The 27121-nt window shown below is 39.1% G+C and overlaps 2 protein-coding genes across 5 annotated transcripts in view; both read left to right on the plus strand.

Moving 5' to 3' along the window:
• Nucleotides 1–5794: 5794 nt before the first annotated feature.
• LOC117323889 overlaps nt 5795–27121 on the plus strand; it is a 56515-nt gene continuing 35188 nt past the window's right edge. For 3 of the 4 annotated variants that reach the window (XM_033879399.1, XM_033879417.1, XM_033879424.1), the window contains exons 1-2: nt 5795–5859; nt 12045–12091. The gene's annotated coding sequence lies outside the window, so the exon portion shown is untranslated. The remainder of the gene's footprint in view (nt 5860–12044; nt 12092–27121) is intronic. The other variant, XM_033879409.1, reaches the window with a different exon arrangement.
• On the plus strand, nt 16618–23755 carry LOC117323908 (zinc finger protein ZFPM2-like). Its single transcript, XM_033879436.1, has 2 exons — nt 16618–16873; nt 22805–23755. Exon 2 carries the CDS (start codon nt 22808–22810, stop codon nt 23648–23650), a length of 843 nt encoding a protein of 280 aa, XP_033735327.1. The 5' UTR covers nt 16618–16873; nt 22805–22807; the 3' UTR covers nt 23651–23755.

Here is a 27121-nt window from a genome sequence, read left to right on the forward strand (position 1 = left end):
TTGAATTCATTAAGCATTGATGGAAAAAAGAATTAAAGTGGTATCTAGAGTTGGTATAAATGTGATGAGACACCGAAAACATTTATTGTGGGAACAACCCTTTCTTTACAGACATCACCCCTTGTTGAATCATTTGTATTCCAAATACTTTCAATATTGCAACTATAACAAAATATGGAAGTCCAATAACGAACTTAATTGCGTATACTAATTAACAAAACAGAACAAGGAACGTAGAAGAATCCTGGGCCAGATGGGTACTTAATGGGTCAAATGAAGTCTTTAGTTGTATATATATATATCTTATATATTTAAAGTTTTTCAAAACGTGAACAATCCTCATAGCCTTTTTTTTTTTTTTTTTGCGTACAAAAATACATTTAAAAATCATTTATGAAAACAGTGACAGTTGGTTTTTGGTTTGGTTTGTTTTTGTTTAACGTCCTATTAACAGCCAGGGTCATTTAAGGACGTGCCAGGTTTTGGAGGTGGAGGAAAGCCGGGGTACCCGGAGAAAAATCACCGGCCTACGGTCAGTACCTGGCAACTGCCCCACGTAGGTTTCGAACTCGCAACCCAGAGGTGGAGGGCTAGTGATAAAGTGTCGGGACACCTTAGCCACTCGGCCACCGCGGTCAGTTGGTATACAAATCAGGTATATAGAGGATATTTAATGGTTTCCCGTTTAATATACACTAAACTGTAATTACATATTTCACGAGTATGGCCGAATATCGATATTTTCACTGGTGCGAGGCACTAGTGAAAAGTATCGAAATATTCTGTCATACGAGTGAAATATGTGTTATATCAAACGGGAAACCATTCAATTTTATTTTTATTGCATTTGATATACTTTTAAAAACAAAATCGAAAACATCGAAAATTAATAGTGTCAAAAAGTGCTGGAATCAGTAACATTATTCATGACGCCATCTATTTGTGACGTTACTCCGCGTCAACTTGACAGCGCCATTTTGAAAGGACTGATCAACGCAATACTCAAGCGTTTTCTGTGGTTATCGGAGAATGTGTGCATGAATAGTTAACGTCAAGTGAGTATTTTGTCTAAAACTAGTCTAAATATTTCAGAAATACAGCAAAATAACCAATTTATCTATATTCGCTTCGATTGGAAAATCGGCAAGTTTCAATGAAATAACTACAAAGGTTCGCTCTGATTGGTTAAAAACGAAAAACATATTTTCACTGCATGCAAAATCCTATCTTTCACTGCTCATTGCCTCAGGGAAAATAAAAGTTTTATTAATTTGATAAATTTCTATATTTTACTGGCAAAAATGCAATAAATAGAGGATAATTAATGTTTTCCCGTTTGATATATAGAGGATATGGAATGGTTTCCCGTTTAATAAAACATCTATTTCACGAGTGAAAATATATGCTATATTTAACGGGAAACCATTCAATTTTCTTTTTATTGCATTTCATAAGCTTAAAAACAAAATTAAAAACATCGAAAAATTGATAGTCAAAAGGGGGGGGGGGGGGGGGGGGGGGAATCAGTAATGACGTCATCTCTTTGTGACGTTACTCCACGTCAACATGACGGCGCCATTTTAAAAGGAGTGATTAGCGCAATGTAAGCGTTTTCTGAGGTTATCAGAGAATCTGTGCATAAATACCTAACATCAAGTGAGTATTTAGTCAAAAACTAGTCAGAATATTTCAAAGATACAGCAAAAAAAAACAACAATTTATCTATCTCCGCTTCGATTGGAAAAATCGGCGAGTTTCAACGAGGTGAATACAAAGGTCCGCTCTGACTGGTCAAAAACGGAAAACTTATATTTTCACTGCAAAACTTGTATATTTTCACTGCAAAATCTTATATTTTCACTGCTCATCTCTGCAGTGAAAATATAAGTTTTATTAGTTTCATAAATCTCTATATTTCACTGGCAAAAATTTAATAAAACGCATATTTCCCGAGAACGACAGAATATCGATATTTTCAAAAGATATTGTATGTAATGAGTATGGTAAGTGGTTAATTGAGCTAAGTAAACATTGTAATATATTGTGGATGAATTGGACATTTTCTATCATTTCTTAATCCTTTTTTCTTGTATGGTGACCAGACAGAACTCGCATATTCCACATAGGGACGAACCAGTGCTTTAAATAATAAACAAAACGTCCTGTTATCTAGATGAATAAATGTTCGCCTCATTAGCCCGACGATTTGATTTGCCTTGTTCACCTGCAACTGTATATGTTTCTCAAATGTGAGGTGTCTGTCAATGGTTACTCCAATATCTTTTTCGATTTCTATATTCTGCAGGACGTCTTTACCACCATCACATTTACTCATGCTGTATCTTGTTTCCTCATTTTCTTTCCCCTTATTTTAAATGGATGAAACCTTGCACTTATCTGGATGAAAATTTAACAACCATTTTTCGCTCAACTGATAGAGATTATCAAGATCCTCCTGAAGTACCATATAGTGTCATTGAAATCTTTTATCTCCCAATAAATTTTCGTATCATCCGCAAATAGGAACACTTGAGATGAAACACATTCAGGTAAGTCATTAACATATATAACAAATAGAACTGGTCCAAGCATAGATCCCTGTGGTATTCCACTGGTGACTCTGTTCCTTTTGGATTGAGCTCCATTGACTTGTACACATTGCTTCCTATTTTCAAGAAAACCTCTCATCTAGTCCCACAGCTTCTTGTTTATTCCTTACACTTTGAGTTTCTCAATAAGCCTGAGATGTGGCACTTTATCAAAAACCTTCACGAAGTCTAAGTAAACCGTATTTATGACTCCTCCTCTATCTAGTATTTCAGTCCAGTTATCTAACACTTTCAATTATTGTAATGCCGTTGATCTTCCTCCTTAAAAAAAACCCAAACTGCTTTTCACCAAACAAGTTGTTCTCATCTATGTAGTCCATTATTCTTGATCTGATCAATGTTTGCATTATTTTACACACAATACTGGTTAAGCTGACTGGTCTGTAATTTGAAGCTTGCCGTTTGTCTCCTTTCTTAAATATGGCTGTAATACTGGCAACTTTCCAACTCTCTGGTATGGTCCCCGTCTCTAATGACTTTTTAAACATAAGTAGTAGTAGTTTATCACAGTACGTACTTCATGTAGCACCTTTCGATGTAGTTTGTTTGGGCCAGGTGATTTTGTAACATTCAGCTTTTGAATTAGTTGATTCACTTCATCAATAGTAATATTGTTTACAGTATCTTGGGTTATGTCTTTACATTTTAGCACTGGTACATCATTACAGTCCTCTTCAGTGAAAATACTACTAAAAAAAGCTAGTACTTCTGCCTTGTCTTCGTCATTGATTGCAATAAAGATCCTCTCTTCTTTCCTTTCATGTAGTTCTGACACTCCGCTCTTTGATTTTCGTTTAGAATTTACATATTTCCAAAAGTTTTTACTATTTGTTTTGACAAATTTACGTTCCCTTTTGATCATCAGCTAATATTCTCGATATTTTTCTTCACTACGGTCTTGCATGTACCTCTCCAACAGTCTGTGTTTCCTCGTTATGATTGTCACAGTTTCCTTGTTGAGTGGAATGGAGCCCTTGGTGTTTCTTGGCTGGCTTTTAGGAACATGTCTCTCTCCTGTGCTGATAAGAGTTTTTCTAAGAATATATCCCACATTCTCAAGGTGTCAATTCCTTTAAACTCACTCATCACTCAATGTCTAACTCCTCCCGCATTGAATCATAGTCTTCTTTGTAGTAATTAAATATTTCCAGATTGCTAGTTTCATAGTTCAAAGAACAGTTGTATTTAAATTCAATGACACTGTGATCACTGGATCCTAGTGGATCTAGGTAGTCAGTCGTAACAACATTGTTAATGTCATTTACCGACAACAGATCTAATAATGACGACTCTTGCCCGTGTCTAGTGTGTCTAGTGTCTAGTGTCTAGTGTGTCTAGTGTCTAGTGTCTAGTGTGTCTAGTGTCTAGTGTCGTGTCTAGTGTCTAGTGTCTAGTGTGTCTAGTGTCTAGTGTGTCTAGTGTCTAGTGTCTAGTGTCTAGTGTGTCTAGTGTCTAGTGTCTAGTGTCGTGTCTAGTGTCTAGTGTCTAGTGTGTCTAGTGTCTAGTGTCTAGTGTGTCTAGTGTCTAGTGTCTAGTGTCTAGTGTCGTGTCTAGTGTCTAGTGTGTCTAGTGTCTAGTGTGTCTAGTGTCTAGTGTCTAGTGTCTAGTGTCTACTGTCTAGTGTCTAGTGTCTAGTGTCTACAGTCTAGTGTCTAGTGTCTAGTGTCTAGTGTCTAGTGTCTAGTGTCTAGTGTCTAGTGTCTAGTGTGTCTAGTGTCTAGTGTGTCTAGTGTCTAGTGTCTAGTGTGTCTAGTGTCTAGTGTCTAGTGTCTAGTGTGTCTAGTGTCTAGTGTCTAGTGTGTCTAGTGTCTAGTGTCTAGTGTGTCTAGTGTCTAGTGTCTAGTGTCTAGTGTGTCTAGTGTCTAGTGTCTAGTGTGTCTAGTGTCTAGTGTTGTTATTAACAGCTTGTTAGCACAGTTCACTTCCTTTGTACTCCATGCACTCCAATCTATGTCTGGGAAGTCCTCAGTTATAATTGTATGTGTAAAGCTGCAAGCACAAACTTTATTCATAAGCTCGTTCAGGGCTTCTAAATTCTGTTCATTTGATGAGGGGCTTTTGTAAACATAAACAAATAATAGTGTATCATCCTTGTTGAGACTTATTTTTATCTATACACTTTCTTGGAAATCGGTCTCAAATTGTATTTCTACTGCACACAGTTTTTTTGCAACATAAACAATTACGCCTCTTTTACCTTTACCTGGGACAGAGACCTATATTATTTTAGTATATAGGTCTCTGACCTGGGATAGCACTAGGAAATAAGTCATAATAAGGTAGTTCCAGTTCCGCTTTATTTAAGGTGTACCGCATATTCTTTGCTAGAACTTCTGTGACTGCAATTATATCTGGTTCATTTTCTGTTAAAAATCTCTTCTTAGTTCGTCCATCTTGTTTAAGAAACTGTCAGCCTCTGTGCTGATACTATGGCGCGGGAAGGATGTCATAATGAAATATTTTTGCCTAGGCAGAAATATTTCTGCTGTTCTGCCTAAGCAAAAATAATTTGGCCTAGGCAAATTTCGATTCCTGAAATATTTTTGCTTAAGCAATATTCAATTTTTGCCTAGGCAAAAATATTTAATTATGACATGCTTCCCGCGCCATATGATACAGTGTCAATTTTGTTTTCTGTCATTATTATTCCTTACCAATTTCCGGGATGAATTTTTATAATGAACTACAACATTATTTAAACTTAACACATTATCCAACATATCTACATTATGTACAGTACTTAACACGTACTTTATTTGGATGGAAGTACTTTCACCACTTTTCTTGCCCAATGTGGGCCCCGAACCCTGAACCTGACTTCCCCCGATGACTCTGTTTCCCTCTTCCTGGCTTCCTCTCTCAGCTGCCTCTCTTGATCTCTCTCAGCTTTAGTTACTAATGTCGATCATTGGAAATCCGTATGTTCCGAAACCCGTCTACTGTATTTAAATGCCTGATTTTCTTGAACAGCTCTGCTTTTATTTCATATTTGTTGAAAGATACCAGTAACATGTTCATCATTACATACTTTTTGTATCATTACTGCTTTCATCCCCAGTTATCTTTCTTTTTTAAATAAAATACACTGAGTGCCAAGCAATCTTCCTACATTAGTCATTTGTCCACATGCAAAATAACCAAGTTTTTTGTGGTATGAGACCTAAAAATCTAAGTAATCTGAGTTATGCCCCTTTTGTCTATAGGTGTCGTTTTGAAGCAAGCTGAACTGGAAATCATGATTGATCGGCGGGTGAGTAAGAAGTTGTCAAGGCTATTTAATCAATGTTCGGGACTTGTTTATATTGACATCTGACGTATCTATGATGTATATATAGTTAGGTTTTGTTCGTTGTATTAGAGAATTGGATACACACTTCAGCTGGCATGTTGAAAACTAACAACGCCAGAAAACGTAGTCCCCTACTTTCGGTTGTTTTAATGATAGGTGTAACATCATGTGTAAATTTATATTCGGTATGATTTCCGCCAATACATAGAGAACCAATTTCCTACTAAAACGATAGTAACATACTGCAGTATTTGTCAGAAGAGTAATTTCTGACTATCCAACTGGCCCCCAGCAGCAGCCCATTTGGGCAGATTCTACCTGTTCAATGACTTGTCCCTGGAACAAATAATTAACTTTCCAATGAGACTAAACAACACTCTTTAATTGTTTTAACAAAAATGCCATATTTAGTAAATATATATGAGTCCCTACAATTCTATGTTGTTAAAATGGCACAAATTGTTTGAAAACTCAAGTTGGATTATAAAATGAATGGACTGATCTGTTTATGTGTGGTGACATGCATATGCATAAGCTTAACGTCTGTATGTCGAAAAATGATCAATGTTCCGAGATATGTGTTTTCTTTCCACTCGTTTGTAACAGATTAGAGTGCATGATTAATTAAATTTAAATCACTGCCTCCGCTAGGGATCGAAACCGTGATCTCTGGCTTACTATAGTCTTACGCTCAACCAATCGAACTAAAGAGAATCGAAGATCTCTAGCCGAGCAGTATATTGCGGTTAGAATTTACCAAGGTTACATACTCCCCCTCCAGTATTCCCCCCCCCCACCCCCCCACCCCGCGAGTCCCCACATGGGCGCCAATGTAACAGAGCGCATGATTAATTAAATTTAGATCAATGCCTCCGCTAGGGATCGAACCCGGGATCTCTGGCTTACTAGTCTTACGCTCAACTGATCGAGCTAAAGAGAAGATCTCTCTAGCCGAGCGGTATATTTTATATTGCGGCTAGTATTTACCAGGGTTACACGTTGGTATTGAATCGTTGAAAACATACACTGAAGTGCTGACCCCAGGCCGGGTTTACTTATATATTTATAATCCTCCATTTTCATTATGACAGGAGTTCTGATGTAAGTCAGTCTATAAAGGCTGATAGTATCAGACTCCTTCAGATTAGAATAACTACCTTGTCATGAGAGTAAATAATGTACATATATATTTTCTAGAGAATTTTACAAATTGATCCTATGATGGCTAATGGAACAAAACCCATAAGGTAACAAAATATACTTAATACATGCATGTGTAAAATTCGGTCAGCATATATATGTATTACTACATACAGTACATGGTTGCTGAAATAACAATTCCTTAAAAAAAAAAAATTTAAAAAAAAAAATTTAAAAAATTTGCTAATCAAAAAAATCATTCCAACAAAAAGAAAATCAATATGCAATATTGATTGATGCTATCTCAAATACCATTTATGCTGCAACTGGCATTCGCATTGTCGGAATACACCCACGTACCACATATATTTTTACTGCATTTTGGCAGTGACAGAAAACAGCTGTATTTTAGAATCTTGCACTTGCGTCAATTCACAATTGACCTTCTTTCAAGTGAAACAATGTTTAAAAAATGAACATATTTGGAAATATTATTGATACTGTTTCAATTTAAAATGCTTATTTGTTATGGCTGTTGCATGATAAATAGAATATATTGTTAGCGCCTTGAAATATAAAAATATATTTTGATTAAGACACTGATCATTGTACTTCCAATTTTCCAGAAAAAAATGTAATGAGTAAGTTTTGGGGTTGAATGTTGAAAATAGGTACAGTACAAGTTAATTGAGTTAAGTATATACCTATATATATATATCATTATATATATTTTAGCTTATTGGAACACGAAATCCAAACGAAAACAAGTCATGTGCACCATTTTGCCACAAAAACAACAGTGGAAATTTTGGTAGGCAACTATTGATGAATGGTACAAATCATGTTATAGTAGTATGAAAGCAAAATGTAAAAAAAAATTTAATCTGCAAATGTACATGTATTCGCCCTGAAACACGGAAGTAGAAATGCATTTAGTTTCACAAAAGGTGGCTTGTTTATAAGATTTAATATTGTTTCATAGCAATAAATTCCATGATATTAGTACAAACAATGTCCTTTTTAAATTGATTATATTTTTGGTCGAATTCCAATAAAAGAGAAAATTGCGACAATTTTAAAAGAAACCGAAAGTTCTGGTTTTGAAAGAAAAAACAAACATAATGAAGTATAAGTTTATTCGTTTGCACATGCACTTAATAGATTGTTGATAAACAGTATTTTATTACATTGCCTAAAATCTTGTTTTTGTGATACCGCTGCGGCCATCTTGGATTGTTACCGGAAGTAGGGCATTTTGGCGATGGGTCCATATCTGAAATGTTTTGTTAGGTCATAAACAATGTTCAGGCAAAGTTTCATGCTTTTACCATAAAATGCAGTATTCCTCAGAAAATCCGCTAGTTAGCTGCTGTACTACAGGTGCTATTGACCACTTCAGCTCATGGCTATCTAGGAGAATAAAGGCTTCATTGGAGTTTGATCTGGGGAGTTCAGAACACCTTTGAAAATAGGAGAATACTATATATACCTGGTATTTTTTGCCATTTACACCCTTTGAAGATAGGGTGAATTTAAGATGAAGGGGAAAATTTCAACCTGAATTGAAGGATTTATAAACCATAAGACATGTACATGGGCCAAGTGTAGGAGGATCAAAAACATACCCTCTTACTTTTCAACTGCGTTTTATTCTGTATAATCACAAGCAACACATTTACATTTACACTTAATTTATGAAAAAATATACCGTATGCATGTGAAATATAATCAAGATCTAAATCTAGGCTTAGTACATTTGAAATATCGCATTGATTTAAATCAAGAATATGAGCTAAAATCACATACTAATAGGTATAGGCTTAGTATTTTCAATTGAAAACAATACATACTAAATATAAGTAATTTTTAAAATCCAGTCATTTTTTTAGCCCACCATCATCAGATGGTGGGCTATTCAAATCGCCCTGCGTCCGTGGTCCGTCGTCCGTCCGTCCGTCCGTAAACAATTCTTGTTATCACTATTTCTCAGAAAGTACTGAAGGGATCTTTCTGAAATTTCATATATAGGTTCCCCTTGGTGCCTAGTTATGCATATCGCATTTTGAGACCTATCGGAAAACAACATGGCCGACAGGCAGCCATCTTGGATTTTGACAATTGAAGTTTGTTATCGCTATTTCTGAGAAAGTACTGAAGGGATCTTTCTCAAATTTCATATGTAGGTTCCCCTCGATGCCTAGTTATGCATATCGCATTTTGAGACCTATCGGAAAACAACATGGCCGACAGGCAGCCATCTTTGATTTTGACAATTGAAGTTTGTTATCGCTATTTCACAGAAAGTGCTGAAGGGATCTTTCTCGAATTTCATATGTAGGTTCCCCATGGCACCTTGTTATGCATATCACATTTTGAGACCTATCGGAAAACAACATGGCCGACAGGCAGCCATCTTGGATTTTGACAATTGAAGTTTGTTATCGCTATTTCACAGAAAGTACTGAAGGGATCTTTCTCAAATGTCATATGTAGGCTCCCCTTGGTGCCTAGTTATGCATATCGCATTTTGAGACCAATAGCAAAACAACATGGCCGACAGGCAGCCATCTTGGATTTTGACAATTGAAGTTTGTTATCGCTATTTCACAGAAAGTACTGAAGGGATCTTTCTCAAATTTCATATGTAGGTTCCCCATGGTGCCTTGTTATGCATATCGCATTTTGAGACCTATCGGAAAACAACATGGCCGACTGGCAGCCATCTTGGATTTTGACAATTGAAGTTTGTTATCGCTATTTCACAGAAAGTACTGAAGGGATCTTTCTCAAATGTCATACGTAGGCTCCCCTTGGTGCCTAGTTATGCATATCGCATTTTGAGACCAATAGCAAAACAACATGGCCGACAGGCAGCCATCTTGAATTTTGACAATTGTAGTTTGTTATCGCTATTTCGGAGAAAACAATGAAGGGATCTTTCTCAAATTTCATATGTAGGTTCCCCTCGATGCCTAGTTATGCATATTACATATTGAGACCAATCGGAAAACAACATGGCCGACAGGCAGCCATCTTGGATTTTGACAATTGAAGTTTGTTATCGCTATTTCTGAGAAAGTACTGAAGGGATCTTTCTGAAATGTCATATGTAGGTTCCCCTTGGTGCCTTGTTATGCATATCGCATTTTGAGACCAATCTGAAAACAACATGGCCGACAGGCAACCATCTTGGATTTTGACAATTGAAGTTTGTTATCGCTATTTCACAGAAAGTACTGAAGGGATCTTTCTCAAATGTCATATGTAGGCTCCCCTTGGTGCCTAGTTATGCATATCGCATTTTGAGACCAATAGCAAAATAACATGGCCGACAGGCAGCCATCTTGAATTTTGACAATTGAAGTTTGTTATCGCTATTTCTGAGAAAACAATGAAGGGATCTTTCTCAAATTTCATATGTAGGTTCCCCTCGATGCCTTGTTATGCATATTACATATTGAGACCAATCGGAATACAAACATGGCCGACAGGCAGCCATCTTGGATTTTGACAATTGAAGTTTGTTATCGCTATTTCTGAGAAAGTGCTGAAGGGATCTTTCTCAAATGTCATATGTAGGCTCCCCTTGGTGCCTAGTTATGCATATCGCATTTTGAGACCAATAGCAAAACAACATGGCCGACAGGCAGCCATCTTGGATTTTGACAATTGAAGTTTGTTATCGCTATTTCTGAGAAAGCAATGAAGGGATCTTTCTCAAATTTCTTATGTAGGTTCCCCTCGATGCCTTGTTATGCATATTACATATTGAGACCAATCGGAAAACAACATGGCCGACAGGCAGCCATCTTGGATTTTGACAATTTAAGTTTGTTATCGCTATTTCTCAGAAAGTACTGAAGGGATCTTTCTCAAACTTTTTTGTAAGTTCCCCTTGGTCTGTTGTTCTGCATGTTGCATCTTGGGACCAATAGGAAAACAACATGGCCGACTGGCAGCCATCTTGGATTTTGACAATTGAAGTGTGTTATAGCTATTTATCAGAAATTGCTGAAGGGATCTTTCTGAAATTTCATTTGTAGTTTGCCCTCTGTGCCTAGTTATGCATATTGGATTTTGAGACCAGTCAGAAAACAACCTGGCTGACAGGCAGCCATCTTGGATTTTGACAATTGAAGTTTGTTATCGCTATTTTACAGAAAGTACTGAAGGGATCTTTCTCAAATTTCATATGTAGGTTCCCCTTGGTCCCTGGTGTTGCATTTTGGGACCAATCCGAAAACAACATGGCCAACAGACAGCCATTATCGCTAAATCTTAAATTTCATATATAGGTTCCCCTTGTTTGAAAAGTACTAGAGGGCTGTTTCTGAATTTACACAGATTAGTAAGACTTAGAGGAAGGGAAAAGTAGAGAAAAGATCAATCTGACATGGAACCTATAAAGATCATTCAATGGTGGGCGCCAAGATCCCTCTGGGATCTCTTGTTTTAAATTATGATGAAAATGAAGCAAAGGGTGACATCAAATTCCTGCCATGGAGAAGACTAATTTTAATGAGTTCACTGTTGTTTGTGGCTTCCATATGCTTTCATGTACATGTGAACTAGAGAAAACACCGGTCAGTCATAAGTCACAACATGGTGAACTTGCAATTGATTGTGCTTAAAATCACCTATGCATACCCGATGCTACTTGAATCTATAGAGGCTGATTAAAGAATATCTGAGCCCCAGCTGGTAAGACAATAGGGGAACTCGATAATCTCAAGTGTTCCGAGTGCAACTGTACTGAGAATTCCAAACAGAATTTTCGGAATTAATAAAAGAGAAAAAGGACATTTCTTAAAAACAGTTTGAGGCATATTTAAAATGGGGCGAATATGTTTTGTGTGACCCAAGAGGGGCAAAAATTACGAGGTATATAGTATATACTGTGGGGGATGAATTTACATGGGATACCTTCTACCTGGGAAGGATGAAACCAAAAGTTGCCGAGAAGATAGTGTGAAAGCATACTCTGCAAAAACCCCTTTTTTTTTCAGGGTGATGTTGCAGAGATTTTCAAGCTGAAAGAAAAAAATTGATAAAGGTTAGTAATGGTTACTGTATACCGTATTTGACCTAATAAAGGTACCCCTACCTTTTTTCAAGGAAATAAATCTTTGACCGAGTGTCAAAATGGTGTTCAAAAGTAATAATTCATGTGAAATGTTTTGCTACTTTATGTGTTCAATTTTCTTCAGGAAATTAAGTAACTTTAACACAAGTTTTCGCCACATTTTGTCTATTCCTACTGATGACATGTCAGTGCAAAGAGCACCCGAAACTAAACACACATACAAATAATAATAATATTTGAAGATAAAGTAAAAGACTTCATTCTTGTTGATAAATACCTTTTGTTCAGAACAGAAAGCTAGTAAAAGACATCGTAAATCAATTATTAGGTCAAAGAAAACGATGTCTGATATGATCTGGGCAAACACCTGTGTCTATAAATAGAACACAAAAGAGTTCCATTTGAACATAAATGGTGGAACACACGTTCTCAGGTCTAAGATCAGCTGGCATGGTTTACAAGTTTACAGGAATATTCAAGTGATGTTTAAGCTTAATACATATGATAATGAATAGATATCTTCATCTGGAACATTTTTATGACTGAATATTGTACCGTTTCCACAGCCTTGGGTATTCTGCTATAAGGTATAGTCTGTTTCATAAAACTTCAGAATAACTAATCCTTATAAGGGCGCCCCCACTGTCAATTACTCACGCATGTGCCCTTATTAGGTCAAATACGGTATGTACAGCATACTCTTATACATTAATGGATGAAAGGCCTTCAGTTTTCAGTCTCAGGTTCTGTGTAGTCAACAGAAAAGTCTAGAGGATGACTATAAACCAGTCTCATGCAGGTTCTGTGTAAACAACAGAAAAGCCTAGAGGCTGACTACAGACCAGTTTCAGGTTCTTTGTGTAGTCAAAAGAAAAGTCTGGAGACTGATTCATATACACCAGTCTCAGGTTCATGTAATGTAATTATAAATCTGTGTAGGCTTTTCAGGGCAGCTATATGGAGGATATGACCAGTGTGACACTATAACATCAGACTAAAGACACTTGCATGTAGACCTGTATACTGTAGTCATTGGTGTTACAAGCAGTACGTTATATTGTACCTGTACAAACAATGCATCAAAAGTTATTGATTTTGTCTGATTACCAACACAGATTACAGCTTGGTACTAGGTGTAATTTGTCTGATGGGTTTTACTATACTGTATCACTGAAGACAGAGGCTCATGATGAGATAGTTAGGGTTGTCCGGAAGCTGAGTAGCTATATAGTGTTAGGTATATATCTTAGATCTTGGTTAATATAGAGTTGTCGTGGAATTCAGAGGTTTGACATTGGGGATTCTATGGGAATAGCTATGATAGGTATTATCTAGATATTGTGGATTCTATGGGAATAGCTATGATAGGTATTACCTAGACATTGGGGATTCTATGGGAATAGCTATGATAGGTATTATCTAGATATTTTCGATTCCATGGGAATAGTATATGTGTTTTCTAGATATTGTGGATTCTATGGGAATAGTATATGATAGGTGTTGTCTAGACATTGTACATGTGGATTCCATGGGAATAGCTATGATAGATGTTGTCTATAGGTATTGTGGATTCCATGGGAATAGTATATGATAGGTGTTGTCTAGACATTGTGGATTCCATGGGAATAGTATATGATAGGTGTTTTCTAGATATTGTACATGTGGATTCCATGGGAATAGCTATGATAGGTGTTGTCTAGATATTGTGGATTCTATGGGAATAGTATATGATAGGTGTTTTCTAGACTTTGTTCATGTGGATTCCATGGGAATAGCTATGATAGGTGTTGTCTAGACATTGTGGATTCCATGGGAATAGTATATGATAGGTGTTGTCTAGACATTGTGGATTCCATGGGAATAGTATATGATAGGTGTTTTCTAGACTTTGTACATGTGGATTCCATGGGAATAGCTATGATAGGTGTTGTCTAGACATTGTGGATTCCATGGGAATAGTATATGATAGGTGTTGTCTAGACATTGTGGATTCCATGGGAATAGTATATGATAGGTGTTTTCTAGACTTTGTACATGTGGATTCCATGGGAATAGCTGTGATAGGTATTGTCTAGACATTGTGGATTCCATGGGAATAGTATATGATAGGTGTTGTCTAGACATTGTACATGTGGATTCCATGGGAATAGCTATGATAGGTGTTGTCTATAGGTATTGTGGATTCCATGGGAATAGCTGTGATAGGTATTGTCTAGACATTGTGGATTCCATGGGAATAGTATATGATAGGTGTTTTCTAGACATTAGAGATGCTAGGAAGTTGTCATATGGGATCCTTATGATGAGCATTAGAGATTCCATGGGAATTCTAAGTGTAGTTGTTCTAGAACCACTTAAAATGAGTTTTATGGGATACTGAGACCATAATAAGTGTAGATGTAAGAACCAAAGATGTTGAATGAGATACTGAGGCTGGGCATTAGATATTCCATGGAAATTGTGTAGATGTTCTGTGTTGTATGGGATACTGAGGCTGGGCATTAGATATTCCATGGAAATTGTGTAGATGTTCTGTGTTGTATGGGATACTGTGGCTGGGCATTAGATATTCCATGGAAATTGTGTAGATGTTCTGTGTTGTATGGGATACTGAGGCTGGGCATTAGATATTCCATGGAAATTGTGTAGATGTTCTGTGTTGTATGGGATACTGAGGCTGGGCATTAGATATTCCATGGATATTGTGTAGATGTTCTGTGTTGTATGGGATACTGAGGCTGGGCATTAGATATTCCATGGAAATTGTGTAGATGTTCTGTGTTGTATGGGATACTGAGGCTGGGCATTAGATATTCCATGGAAATTGTGTAGATGTTCTGTGTTGTATGGGATACTGAGGCTGGGCATTAGATATTCCATGGAAATTGTGTAGATGTTCTGTGTTGTATGGGATACTGAGGCTGGGCATTAGATATTCCATGGAAATTGTGTAGATGTTCTGTGTTGTATGGGATACTGAGGCTGGGCATTAGATATTCCATGGAAATTGTGTAGATGTTCTGTGTTGTATGGGATACTGAGGCTGGGCATTAGATATTCCATGGAAATTGTGTAGATGTTCTGTGTTGTATGGGATACTGTGGCTGGGCATTACATATTCCATGGAAATTGTGTAGATGTTCTGTGTTGTATGGGATACTGTGGCTGGGCATTACATATTCCATGGATATTGTGTAGATGTTCTGTGTTGTATGGGATACTGAGGCTGGGCATTAGATATTCCATGGAAATTGTGTAGATGTTCGGTGTTGTATGGGATACTGAGGCTGGGCATTAGATATTCCATGGAAATTGTGTAGATGTTCTGTGTTGTATGGGATACTGAGGCTGGGCATTAGATATTCCATGGAAATTGTGTAGATGTTCTGTGTTGTATGGGATACTGAGGCTGGGCATTAGATATTCCATGGAAATTGTGTAGATGTTCTGTGTTGTATGGGATACTGAGGCTGGGCATTAGATATTCCATGGATATTGTGTAAGTGTAGATGTTAGAGCCAAATGTGTTATATATATGGGATACTAAGGCTGGGCATTAAGCATTCTGTCCCAGTGGTAATAGTCTACACATTAGACACACTTGTAATTATGTAAGATACTGAGGCTACAAATTAGAAAAGATTGATTTATTAATGTTGCTCTGTGGCCCCTGGACACTATATAGGTAGAATGATATTCGTGTTTCACAGGGTACCAAGTGTGGACACTGTTTTCCTTACAGCAGTCTGTATTGATCAATGACCAGTTATTGATGGAATAATTAAACTGGAGACAAAGTGTAAAACAGTGTCTTTGTTCTTCAGTACTATATACAGGCTGTCCTGTGTACCTTACATCAATATATACTGATTGATGGTTAACTGGTACGGTACAATGTAATTCAGGGTACCCGGTATTATCCTGGAAATCACCAAACATATTAGTATTGTAAGTACATGTATTTCTCTGGATCATACGTATATGGCTTAGATTTACAAATAGAGAGTCTTACACATGAGTGGCTATGTCATGTGGAATTTATTAAACAGGTTCAGTAATTTTATATGCATTAAGGTGAGTGGCATATCATTTAATTATATGACTAAGTAATTCCATATGACCAGTATAGGATTCTGTTTATCATATTTTTGAGAATATAAGAGAAAAATATAAGATTATTTTGTATGTAAGACTATGTCAATACACACAATGTTTTATTATATTGATAACACAGGTGTATTATTTGATAAAACAGTCCAGTAATGTGATAATTGGTTATTTTGATTAGTCTATATCTGAATATTTGCTATCATGATTATTGTTCTTCATTTTAATGGAAAGGTTAGATCATGCTCAATATTAAGCATGTACAGCTGTCAGAAAAATATGATGAGGATGGAGTGAAGCCATAGGGATCTGAGATATGGGAAAATAGTAGTAGTCAGATCTACAAATTGTCCCTCTTATATTATCAATTATGATATTTATAGTGATGAATAGTGTAATGAAAATAGATAACACATACCGATCAGGCATCGTTGTGTATTGTTTACATGTGTTCATCCGGGTCCTGAACTATTCTCGTGCATTCTCCCGCACGCTTGATTATGTAATCCTACCCTTGCATGTAAAACACTTGAATGACTCAGATGGTCTATATCGGAGGGTATAAAAGCCGGCTCTGACAGAACACAAGGACTCTGATTTCGGCATCCAAACTGTACAGACAGAAGCGGAGAGACCCTAAGAAAGGTAGCTAGTTATGGAAAGATAGATGTGACCACGGTCTTCTCCTTGATCCATCAACTAATCGTTTTAACACCGAGTGTTTGGCAGAGGCTGATAGGTTAGCGACTACAATTTAGTTGGCGACTACAAGCAGGTAGTCGACGGTCAAGTCAGCAACTACAAGGTAGTCGGCGGGCATGTCAGCGACCATACTATAAGTAGTGTTGGTGGTCAGCAGCAAACACCAGGGGTTAGGTGGCCGATGAAAATACATAGGAACAGTCAGAGCGTATAATCATGTTCGATTACACATATTGCTAGTCACTGAATCCCCGTAGCCGTATAGTCAGCGGTCACACACAGACCGGCGACCAGTAATTATAACTAGCCGTTGTGAGTGGTACGGGACGAGTTATAGTATTAAGATTAAGTGTCAGCGGTCAGACAGACCACTGTATATATAAAACTTATATTTTATGTGTTATATGTTCTCGTTAAATGTTAAAGGCTACCAAATAGTAGTAATATTTGTATATATTTGCATCTGTAGACTAGTCACTAACCAGGATCTATTAGAGGTAGTGACGAACCCATTTGTAAACGTCACAAATTTTGGTGGCAGCGGCGGGATCCTGGTTATTTGACAACTTGTTTGTGACATTTTAGTAGTCTACAGTTTATAAACTGTTGTTGATGTAATAATAATAATAATAAAAAAAATGTTTGTTACTTATATTCTCTCTGTGATTTAATATGGCAGAAGGCTATACCAGTGACCAGTCTGACAGGGAATCAGATAATGGTCTTGACTTTAACAACACAAGTCATATTCATTTTGATTTCTCAACCCCTATCACACAACCCAATATACCGATGCGGAAGCACGCAGTTGTCGACTCTGGGTTTGGAACCAAAGAAAAAGATACTCGTCTAAAACCGGAGAAGTTCTCTCCAGACTATAGTCTTGGATTAAGGGACGAAAGTATACAAAAGTTTGAACAAGAGATTAAAGAGCTCGGAGAACAAATGAAACAGATGCAGGCTAGCAGTCACAATCTATTGCCTCGCACTAAACCAATGACATCTGTACCGTGTCCGCTGGGTGTGGATAATGATCACAGACTAGATGGTCACAAATATGACAATGTAACCACCAGAAAAAAAAGAATGAGTAGAGTTGCCAGCAGGAGGGATGCTGAAGAAACAGATGATGAAGTCAGGGACATGTCGACAAAATATAAAAGTAAAATGGTTACCGTGAAAGCGGCAACATATGACGGCACATCTCCATGGGTTGACTTCAAATCACATTTTGATGCTTGTTCTCGAATAAACCGTTGGACTAATAATGAGAAAGGTCTCCACTTAGCAGTAGCATTGCGGGGCCAAGCTCAAGGGATACTGGGTGACCTTGACATTCCTAAGCAGCAGGATTATGAGTCGCTAGTCAAAGCCTTGGAGGAGAGGTTTGCTCCCCCAAACCAGACTGAGCTTTATAGGGTTCAGTTAATGGAGAGGCGTCAAAAAGCATCGGAAAGTTTACCAGAACTGGGACAAGCGATTAGACGGCTTGTGAACTTGGCATATCGCACAGTGCCAAATGATGTTAGGGAGACATTGGCTATGCAACAGTTCATTGAAGCACTTGCAGACTCCGAGATGCGCATAAGAATCAAACAGTCGAGGCCTAAGAATTTGACTGAGGCCATACAACTATCGGTTGAATTAGAGGCATACAACCGCTGTGAGAAGAAATCAAAGGAAGGCCAATCATATCTTAGAAATACTAATACTGAAACATCTGAGGGGTCAGAGATGTTAAAACTGCTCCAGGACATGCAGAAAAAGCTAGAGTCTCTGGAAAAGGACGTTGGAAAGATGAAGTCTAGAAGTAGGTCTAATGTGGTCAGGAACAAGAACTGCTTTAACTGTGGTGAGGAGGGACATTTTCGTAGAAATTGTCCCAAGCCTGACAAAAAGAATGACCCTAATAAAAGTCAGAAACAACCAGGGGCCCAGCAGGTGAACACCCATCGTCGACAGAGACAAAAGAAACCAAGAGCTGGCATTGGGTTGTCTACAGCCGTGCAGGAAGCAGGCATGTATATAACTGCCGAAGTTCATGGAACTAAAGTAAACCTATTGGTTGACACAGGGGCAACAGTCACCATCATATCAGAGCGAGTGTTTGATAAAATTACAGAATCGGCTAAACCTCGCCTGAGTAGAGTTCACCAAGATGTTTTAACAGCTAGTGGTGAGAAACTTGAGGTCAAGGGCAAAGGGAGTTTTGTCATCCGGCTTAATAAGACAAAAGACATTTATGTGGAAGCAATTATTGCTAAGATTAATACCGATGGTATTCTGGGTCTAGACATAATGCAGGAGAGAAATGGGTCTCTTGATTTCAAGAAAGGTGTTCTCACACTTGATGATGTAACGGTACCGACATTCTACGAGGGTGCTATGGGTTGCTACCGACTTTCACTTACAGAGAAGGTAACCATTCCTGCCAACAGTGAGGTCGTGGTCCAAGGGAAGGTATGTTTACCAGAAGGTGTAACAGCCAGCAAACTACTTCTAGTTGAGAAACCAGCGACTTTTCTTAAGACAGAGAGAGCATTAGTCGCTAGGGCACTTGTGCAGTATGATACTACGGTGCCTGTAAGATTAATGAATCTGGGCAACGAGAGTCAACAATTTTACCCAGGGACAACGATTGCTCAGGTCAGCACTATTGATGGTGTAATGGGAACCGTCGACGAACCGACACCTAACAAAGTAGCTGGACTTAGGGCAGATATCCAAACATTGTTGAATGACTCCAAAAATAATCTTACAACAGATCAATACAACGCTGGGTATGAATTGCTGCTAAAACATCAGAACCTGTTTGCCGTTACTGACGACGATCTGGGTAGAACAGACTTGATTCAACATAAGATCAACACTGGGGGTGCCAAACCCATAAAACAGCCAGTAAGAAGAGTGCCAGGCAATCTTGGTCCCGAGATTGATAGACAAGTAAAGGATATGCTTGACAGAGGGATCATACAGAAATCCTCCAGTCCATGGAGTTCTGGGATCGTCCTCGTGAAAAAGAAGGACGGGAGCTTACGATTTTGCGTGGATTATCGACAGCTGAATGCTGTTAGCATTCCGGATGCGTATCCACTTCCACGTATTGACGAGGCTCTTGATCAAATGTCAGGTTGCTCGTGGTTCTCAACACTCGACCTAAACTCCGGTTATTGGCAGGTTGATTTGGCTCCTGAAGATCGCCAGAAGACTGCATTTGCGACAAGAACAGGTCTTTATGAGTTCACGGTCATGCCTTTTGGTCTAGCGTCAGCTCCTGCGACATTCGAGAGACTGATGGAAACGGTACTAGCAGGTTTACAGTGGCAGACCTGTTTAATTTACCTAGACGATATAATCGTGACCGGGAAGACATTTGAAGACATGATTGAGAATCTGCAACAAGTGTTCAAACGCTTACAAGAAGCTGGATTAAAGCTAAAGGCGAGAAAATGTTGTCTGTTTGCCAAAGAAGTCATTTACCTTGGCCACAAGATCTCGGAGGAAGGTATCTCCACCGACCCAGATAAGGTGAAGAAAGTTGCGGAGTGGCCAGTCCCAGTCAACATCAAACAACTGCGGTCATTCCTGGGGTTCTGTAGTTATTACAGAAAGTTTGTCAGGAACTTTTCTGTGATTGCGAAATGCCTACACAAGCTGACAGAAAAGGGACGGAAATTTGATTGGACACCTCAGTGTCAGGAAGCGTATGAGATTCTGAAAAGAGAATTGACAAGTGCAAAAACTCTGGCCCACCCTGATTTTAGTAAAGAGTTCATACTCGACACCGATGCGAGTCATGAAGCTATTGGGGCTGCACTATCACAGGAAATTGATGGCATAGAGAGACCCATAGCATTTGCAGGACGAACATTGACCAAGGCAGAGAGGAAGTATTGCGTAACGCGTAAAGAGTTACTGGCTGTCGTCAATTTCACAAAATACTTCCGGCATTATCTGTATGGCAGAAAGTTTACTGTCAGAACAGACCACAGTTCGCTCAGATGGTTGCTGAATTTCAAAGACCCAGAGGGCCAGATGGCAAGATGGCTTCAGGTGTTAAGCTCATATGACATGCACATCATTCATCGACCAGGGAAGCAACATCAGAATGCCGATGGACTGAGCAGGATCCCTTGTCGTCAATGCAACTTTGACCCAGACTGGGAACTGAAGGCAGACAATCGAGCAACTGAATCTACAGCTCAGATAGTGAGGAGCATAGACACTTGTAAATCTGATGAAAAAGAAAAACGTGAGAAAACCCTGAGCGAAAAACAAGAGGAAGATGATGACTTAGGTCTGGTTATTGACTGGGTCAAGAAAGGGGAAAGACCTGGGTATAAGTCCATAGGTGGCAGAAACAAAACAGTGAAATCCCTATGGTCACAGTTTGAAATACTGTCCATTCAAGATGATCTATTGGTGAGAAAAACACAAAAAGGAGTAGTTCATATCATAGTTCCTAGAAACGAACGTCGCACAATCCTTGGTCATGCCCATGATAACAAGACAGCTGCTCATCTGGGAACAAGAAAGACTCTTGCCAAGATCCGCCAACAGTATTACTGGCCTGGGATACAAGATGATATCAAACGATATGTCACTGGTTGCACGATGTGTGCTAAGAGCAAGAACATGACAAAAACCAAGAGAGCACCTATGCAGATAACTGAATCGGGATACCCAATGGAGCGCATAGCTATGGACATTCTGTGCGAATTGCCGGAGACCGATGATGGCAACAGGCACATCTTGGTTATCTCCGACTACTACACAAAGTGGACAGAAAGTTTTCCAATGCAAAACATGAACGCAGAGACCGTAGCACGCATACTGGTAGAAGAAGTCGTCTGTCGATTCGGAGTCCCCAGTATTATCCATTCAGATCAGGGCTCTCAGTTTGAGAGTGCATTGTTTCGGGAAATGTGTCGTATACTGCAAATTCAAAAGACCCGTACCACTCCCTACCACCCGCAGTCAGATGGTATGGTTGAGCGGTTCAATAAGACACTGGTTACCATGTTGAGGGCATTTGTGAATGAGCGACACACTGACTGGGACAGACACTTGCCATATGTCATGATGGCATATCGGTCAACCGAACATGAGACCACTTCCAATTCCCCAAACTTCATGATGCTTGGAAGAGAAACTTCTACTCCACTAGATCTACAATACTCAATGCCACGAAATCTGAAAGCATTACCACAGAATACATGGGCGTGGGAGCTACAGGAAAAGATGGAAGACGCACATCAGTTAGTCAGAGAAAGTGTAAAGGGACGAATGCTTAGACAGAAGAAGCTTCATGATCAGAAACTCTCCTGGCAACCATTCAAAGCTGGTGATGATGTATTCGTTTTCTTTCCCAACGTCAAGACAGGACAAAGTTCAAAGCTAGCCTGTCGCTGGAAGGGTCCATTCCGAGTGATATCAAAACTCACTGACGTCACATATCGCGTACGCTGTGGGCGAAAAGGGAAGCTACAAGTAATTCATGTAGACCGCATGAAGCCAAAAAAAGTTCAGATGCTCAGGAATGAGAATGCAGAGGATTTTGCAAAAGTTAAAGAGCAACAGACTCAGGTTGACGAGAGTTGTTTCGAGAGCAAGCAAGTTGATGACAGTAGAAGTGATTGGTGTGAGGAGAGTGCTACTTTCAAAGAGAGTGAAAACGAGTCTGGGAGAGACCTTAAGAATATTAGTTCTAAGAATATAGAAACTAACCCAAAACAGGGTCGCAGACATAGGAAAGCACCTGCCAAACACTCTGACTATATTTTGTACTAGTCTATGTCTTGAGATGTTTTATCATAAAATACCTGTATCACATGAAGAAGATATACCACTAATCAAAGCTTTTGGTACTTTCAGAGAATGGTAAACACAAAGACGACCCCAATGAAGGCATGTCCTATGTGCAAGTTCAGAACCGCTGGAACAGAAGAGCTCAGGGAGCATCTTGTGATGTGTGGTCTGAAACACTCTGAAAAGAATGCATTTGCCTGTACGCATTGTAACTTCACGACTACAAAGCAAGTATACCTTACTCGTCATGAGAAAAGACATATCGAAGAGAAGGGTATGGACAAAAACAGCCAACCTGAGACCGTCCATGTGTCTAATCTACCAGAGGATAAGCAGACCGCAGGATCCAGTGACAGCTCAAGCAGCTCCAGTAGTGATAGTGACGATGGGTCGGATGATGATTCCTATCCTTCGCCTAAGGAAACAGAAGATTGGCAAAAGCAGGACCCTGGGAGCTTACTGTCCGAGGAGTCGGAGAAAGAAACTACTGAGCCAGTTGTCCCATCTGACAACAGACCTTCAACCTCAGCTACAGCAGTGGCCACAAATCCTGTACCCCCGGATGATTCTTTGATGGGTCGGGTGATCAGGAAATCAACAAAACCTACACTGCCATTTCATAAGAAGAGAATAGCAGAACAAAGTGGTGAACCAGGCAAAAGGCTACGTGCCACAGATCTGCGACATGTCATCCCGAAACCAGTAACTCTGGATCATCCCACGAAGCGACATACGAGTACGGTTAGTCGACGTTTTGTTAGTGTTGGAGTCCAGACGGAGCCCGCCATGAACAAAACTAAGCGGACAGTCACGACCACTTGTCGATATCATGAGGCAGGCAAGCAAGTGAAACAAACCACGGTAGATGAAACCTACTTTTATTTGGATACCTTCACTGGAAATAGAGAATAGGCTAGATGCCCACAACATTTGGACGGACCTCACTTAAACGAAGTGTCCGTACACTAGTGTTTCAACACTGCTGGATTAATAAAGAAAGTTTATTTGTTTTGTAAATAATTGTTTTCCTTTGGTTCTTTGATTTCGTTCTAACATAATTAAGAAGCATGGAAGCTTCAACCTCGAAGGCGTGGGTAGTGTAATGAAAATAGATAACACATTCCGATCAGGCATCGTTGTGTATTGTTTACATGTGTTCATCCGGGTCCTGAACTATTCTCGTGCATTCTCCCGCACGCTTGATTATGTAATCCTACCCTTGCATGTAAAACACTTGAATGACTCAGATGGTCTATATCGGAGGGTATAAAAGCCGGCTCTGACAGAACACAAACACTCTGATTTCGGCATCCAAACTGTACAGACAGAAGCGGAGAGACCCTAAGAAAGGTAGCTAGTTATGGAAAGATAGATGTGACCACGGTCTTCTCCTTGATCCATCAACTAATCGTTTTAACACAGAGTGTTTGGCAGAGGCTGATAGGTTAGCGACTACAATTTAGTTGGCGACTACAAGCAGGTAGTCGACGGTCAAGTCAGCAACTACAAGGTAGTCGGCGGGCATGTCAGCGACCATACTATAAGTAGTGTTGGTGGTCAGCAGCAAACACCAGGGGTTAGGTGGCCGATGAAAATACATAGGAACAGTCAGAGCGTATAATCATGTTCGATTACACATATTGCTAGTCACTGAATCCCCGTAGCCGTATAGTCAGCGGTCACACACAGACCGGCGACCAGTAATTATAACTAGCCGTTACGTTGTGAGTGGTACGGGACGAGTTATAGTATTAAGATTAAGTGTCAGCGGTCAGACAGACCACTGTATATATAAAACTTATATTTTATGTGTTATATGTTCTCGTTAAATGTTAAAGGCTACCAAATAGTAGTAATATTTGTATATATTTGCATCTGTAGACTAGTCACTAACCAGGATCTATTAGAGGTAGTGACGAACCCATTTGTAAACGTCACAATAGACAGAGAGGGGGTGCAATATTTCATCATATTTATCTTGGTGGTTATCGAGATTTGGATTCTACAGTAACTTAAAGTATCAAGCAATTTTACTGGCTCCAGTTCATGCAAGAAGACCAATTGTTTAAAAAGTTCAATTGAATGGTTCTGAGCAGTATCGGATTACAATTTGTCTTAAGCACCCGCCTTTTGTTTGATGAGATGAGCCTAAGCTGTTTGACCTCAACACTGGACTACCTCCTCTGACCCACAACACATACACTGATTACACACTTTGTTCCTGGTCTTTTCCTTGTCTGTTTTCCTAACCAGTAAATCCCCGTGGGAATTCTATCTCACTGCAATACTGATAAGGAAGCTGTACATGTAGACCCCAGTAACAAGTTGAAGCTAGATGTAAAGGCCTTGGTAGTTGTGGAATCATTTTTTTGTATCTATATCAATAAGAGTATATTTTGGTAAAACATCAGATGTTGGGTTGAATACAGTGGAGAAACAGCTGTTGGGACGAGGAGCTGGATAGACTTGGGGATATTGATCTGGTGTGGGGATACATGTATAAACACAACAGTTATACACGACAGGCTGCTGAGCAACTTCTCAAACAACCAACTTCATCAGGGTAGTGATTAACGTGTCTGCTACTGGCAAATTTCGTTTCCTCATTGGACTAATTATGGCTGGGTAGATTAATTTCCCAAAAGCTAAGTAGCTTTTAAAGTTGATACAAAACAGATGTGTGGGAGCCCAGTACCTATAGTTTGTGGCACACATACACGTGTTAGCTGTGTTGTCTGTGGTGTCTTGGCATTGTCAGGCTGTCATATATATACCTACAAGGACAGTAATGGAACCTAACAACATGGTGTGGACATCTCATCAGGTACAGTCTACCACTGTTTATCTCTTGTATATGTGTGATGACTTATATTGTCACCCTGACGTACCCAATGTTGTACACATGTGATGACTTATATTGTCACCCTGACGTACCTGTACATGTTGTATACATGTGATGACTTTATAGTGTCACCCTGACGTACCTGTACATGTTGTATACATGTGATGACTTATATTGTCACCCTGACGTACCTGTACATGTTGTATACATGTGATGACTTTATAGTGTCACCCTGACGTACCTGTACATGTTGTATACAGGTGATGACTTATATTGTCACCCTGACGTACCTGTACATGTTGTATACATGTGATGACTTATATTGTCACCCTGACGTACCTGTACATGTTGTATACAGGTGATGACTTATATTGTCACCCTGACGTACCTGTACATGTTGTATACATGTGATGACTTATATTGTCACCCTGACGTACCTGTACATGTTGTATACATGTGATGACTTATATTGTCACCCTGACGTACCTGTACATGTTGTATACAGGTGATGACTTATATTGTCACCCTGACGTACCTGTACATGTTGTATACATGTATTGACTTATATTGTCACCCTGACGTACCTGTACATGTTGTACACATGTAATGACTTATATTGTCACCCTGACGTACCTGTACATGTTGTATACATGTGATGACTTATATTGTCACCCTGACGTACCTGTACATGTTGTACACATGTGATGACTTATATTGTCACCCTGACGTACCTGTACATGTTGTACACATGTGATGACTTATATTGTCACCCTGACGTACCTGTACATGTTGTATACAGGTGATGACTTATATTGTCACCCTGACGTACCTGTACATGTTGTACACATGTAATGACTTATATTGTCACCCTGACGTACAGTACGCGTCAGGTGGTATGGTCCCCAATCACCGCCACAGTTGCGAGGTCTAATCCCTTCCACTCTCTCGGTCGGTTGCATGTCGGTTGAAACACCGGTTGACACCGGCTCAAAACCCGAGTGGTCACCTGTTTACTGACACCGCGCGACACGGTGTGGAAGAGTGTTGGGGATTAGTGTAACAAAGGTCCTGATTCATGATTGACAGGTACACTGCCTGATACCGTAATGTGTTTGTTGGAACATACGTTGTCGTACAGTACAGGTACTCTGTAGCTGGACTTACATTTTGTACTTACAGTATCCAGAAACGTGATATATCTGATATACACGTCTCTGCAGTATCCCAGCCCGGTGTTGAGAAAACGGAGATATTTTTGTATGTAATGAAATCACGATCTATACTAGCGATACTACAGATGTATTGTGTTGTAAATGTACGGTACATATACACTCCAAATTAGGTACGTTTTTAGTTTTTAAATCCTAGCTAGATGAGTACCACAAATGTTTACCGGGAAATCGAGAAAACAAAACACTGTAACATTTAACGATATTTTGCCGCCTTGGTGTTTGTGTTATTTATAGCAATATTGTGATTGGAGCGCGAGCGAGTAAATCCCGCTCGGCTTTCGATTGACTTTGAAGTAAGTCTTGAATGAT

This window comes from Pecten maximus, chromosome 1 (assembly GCF_902652985.1).
Source record: "Pecten maximus chromosome 1, xPecMax1.1, whole genome shotgun sequence".
Lineage (NCBI taxonomy): Eukaryota > Metazoa > Mollusca > Bivalvia > Pectinida > Pectinidae > Pecten > Pecten maximus.

Bases quoted from the DNA above. Each gene is read 5' to 3' on its own strand.
- LOC117323908 (XM_033879436.1), top strand. From the start codon at position 22,808: ATGGTAAACACAAAGACGACCCCAATGAAGGCATGTCCTATGTGCAAG.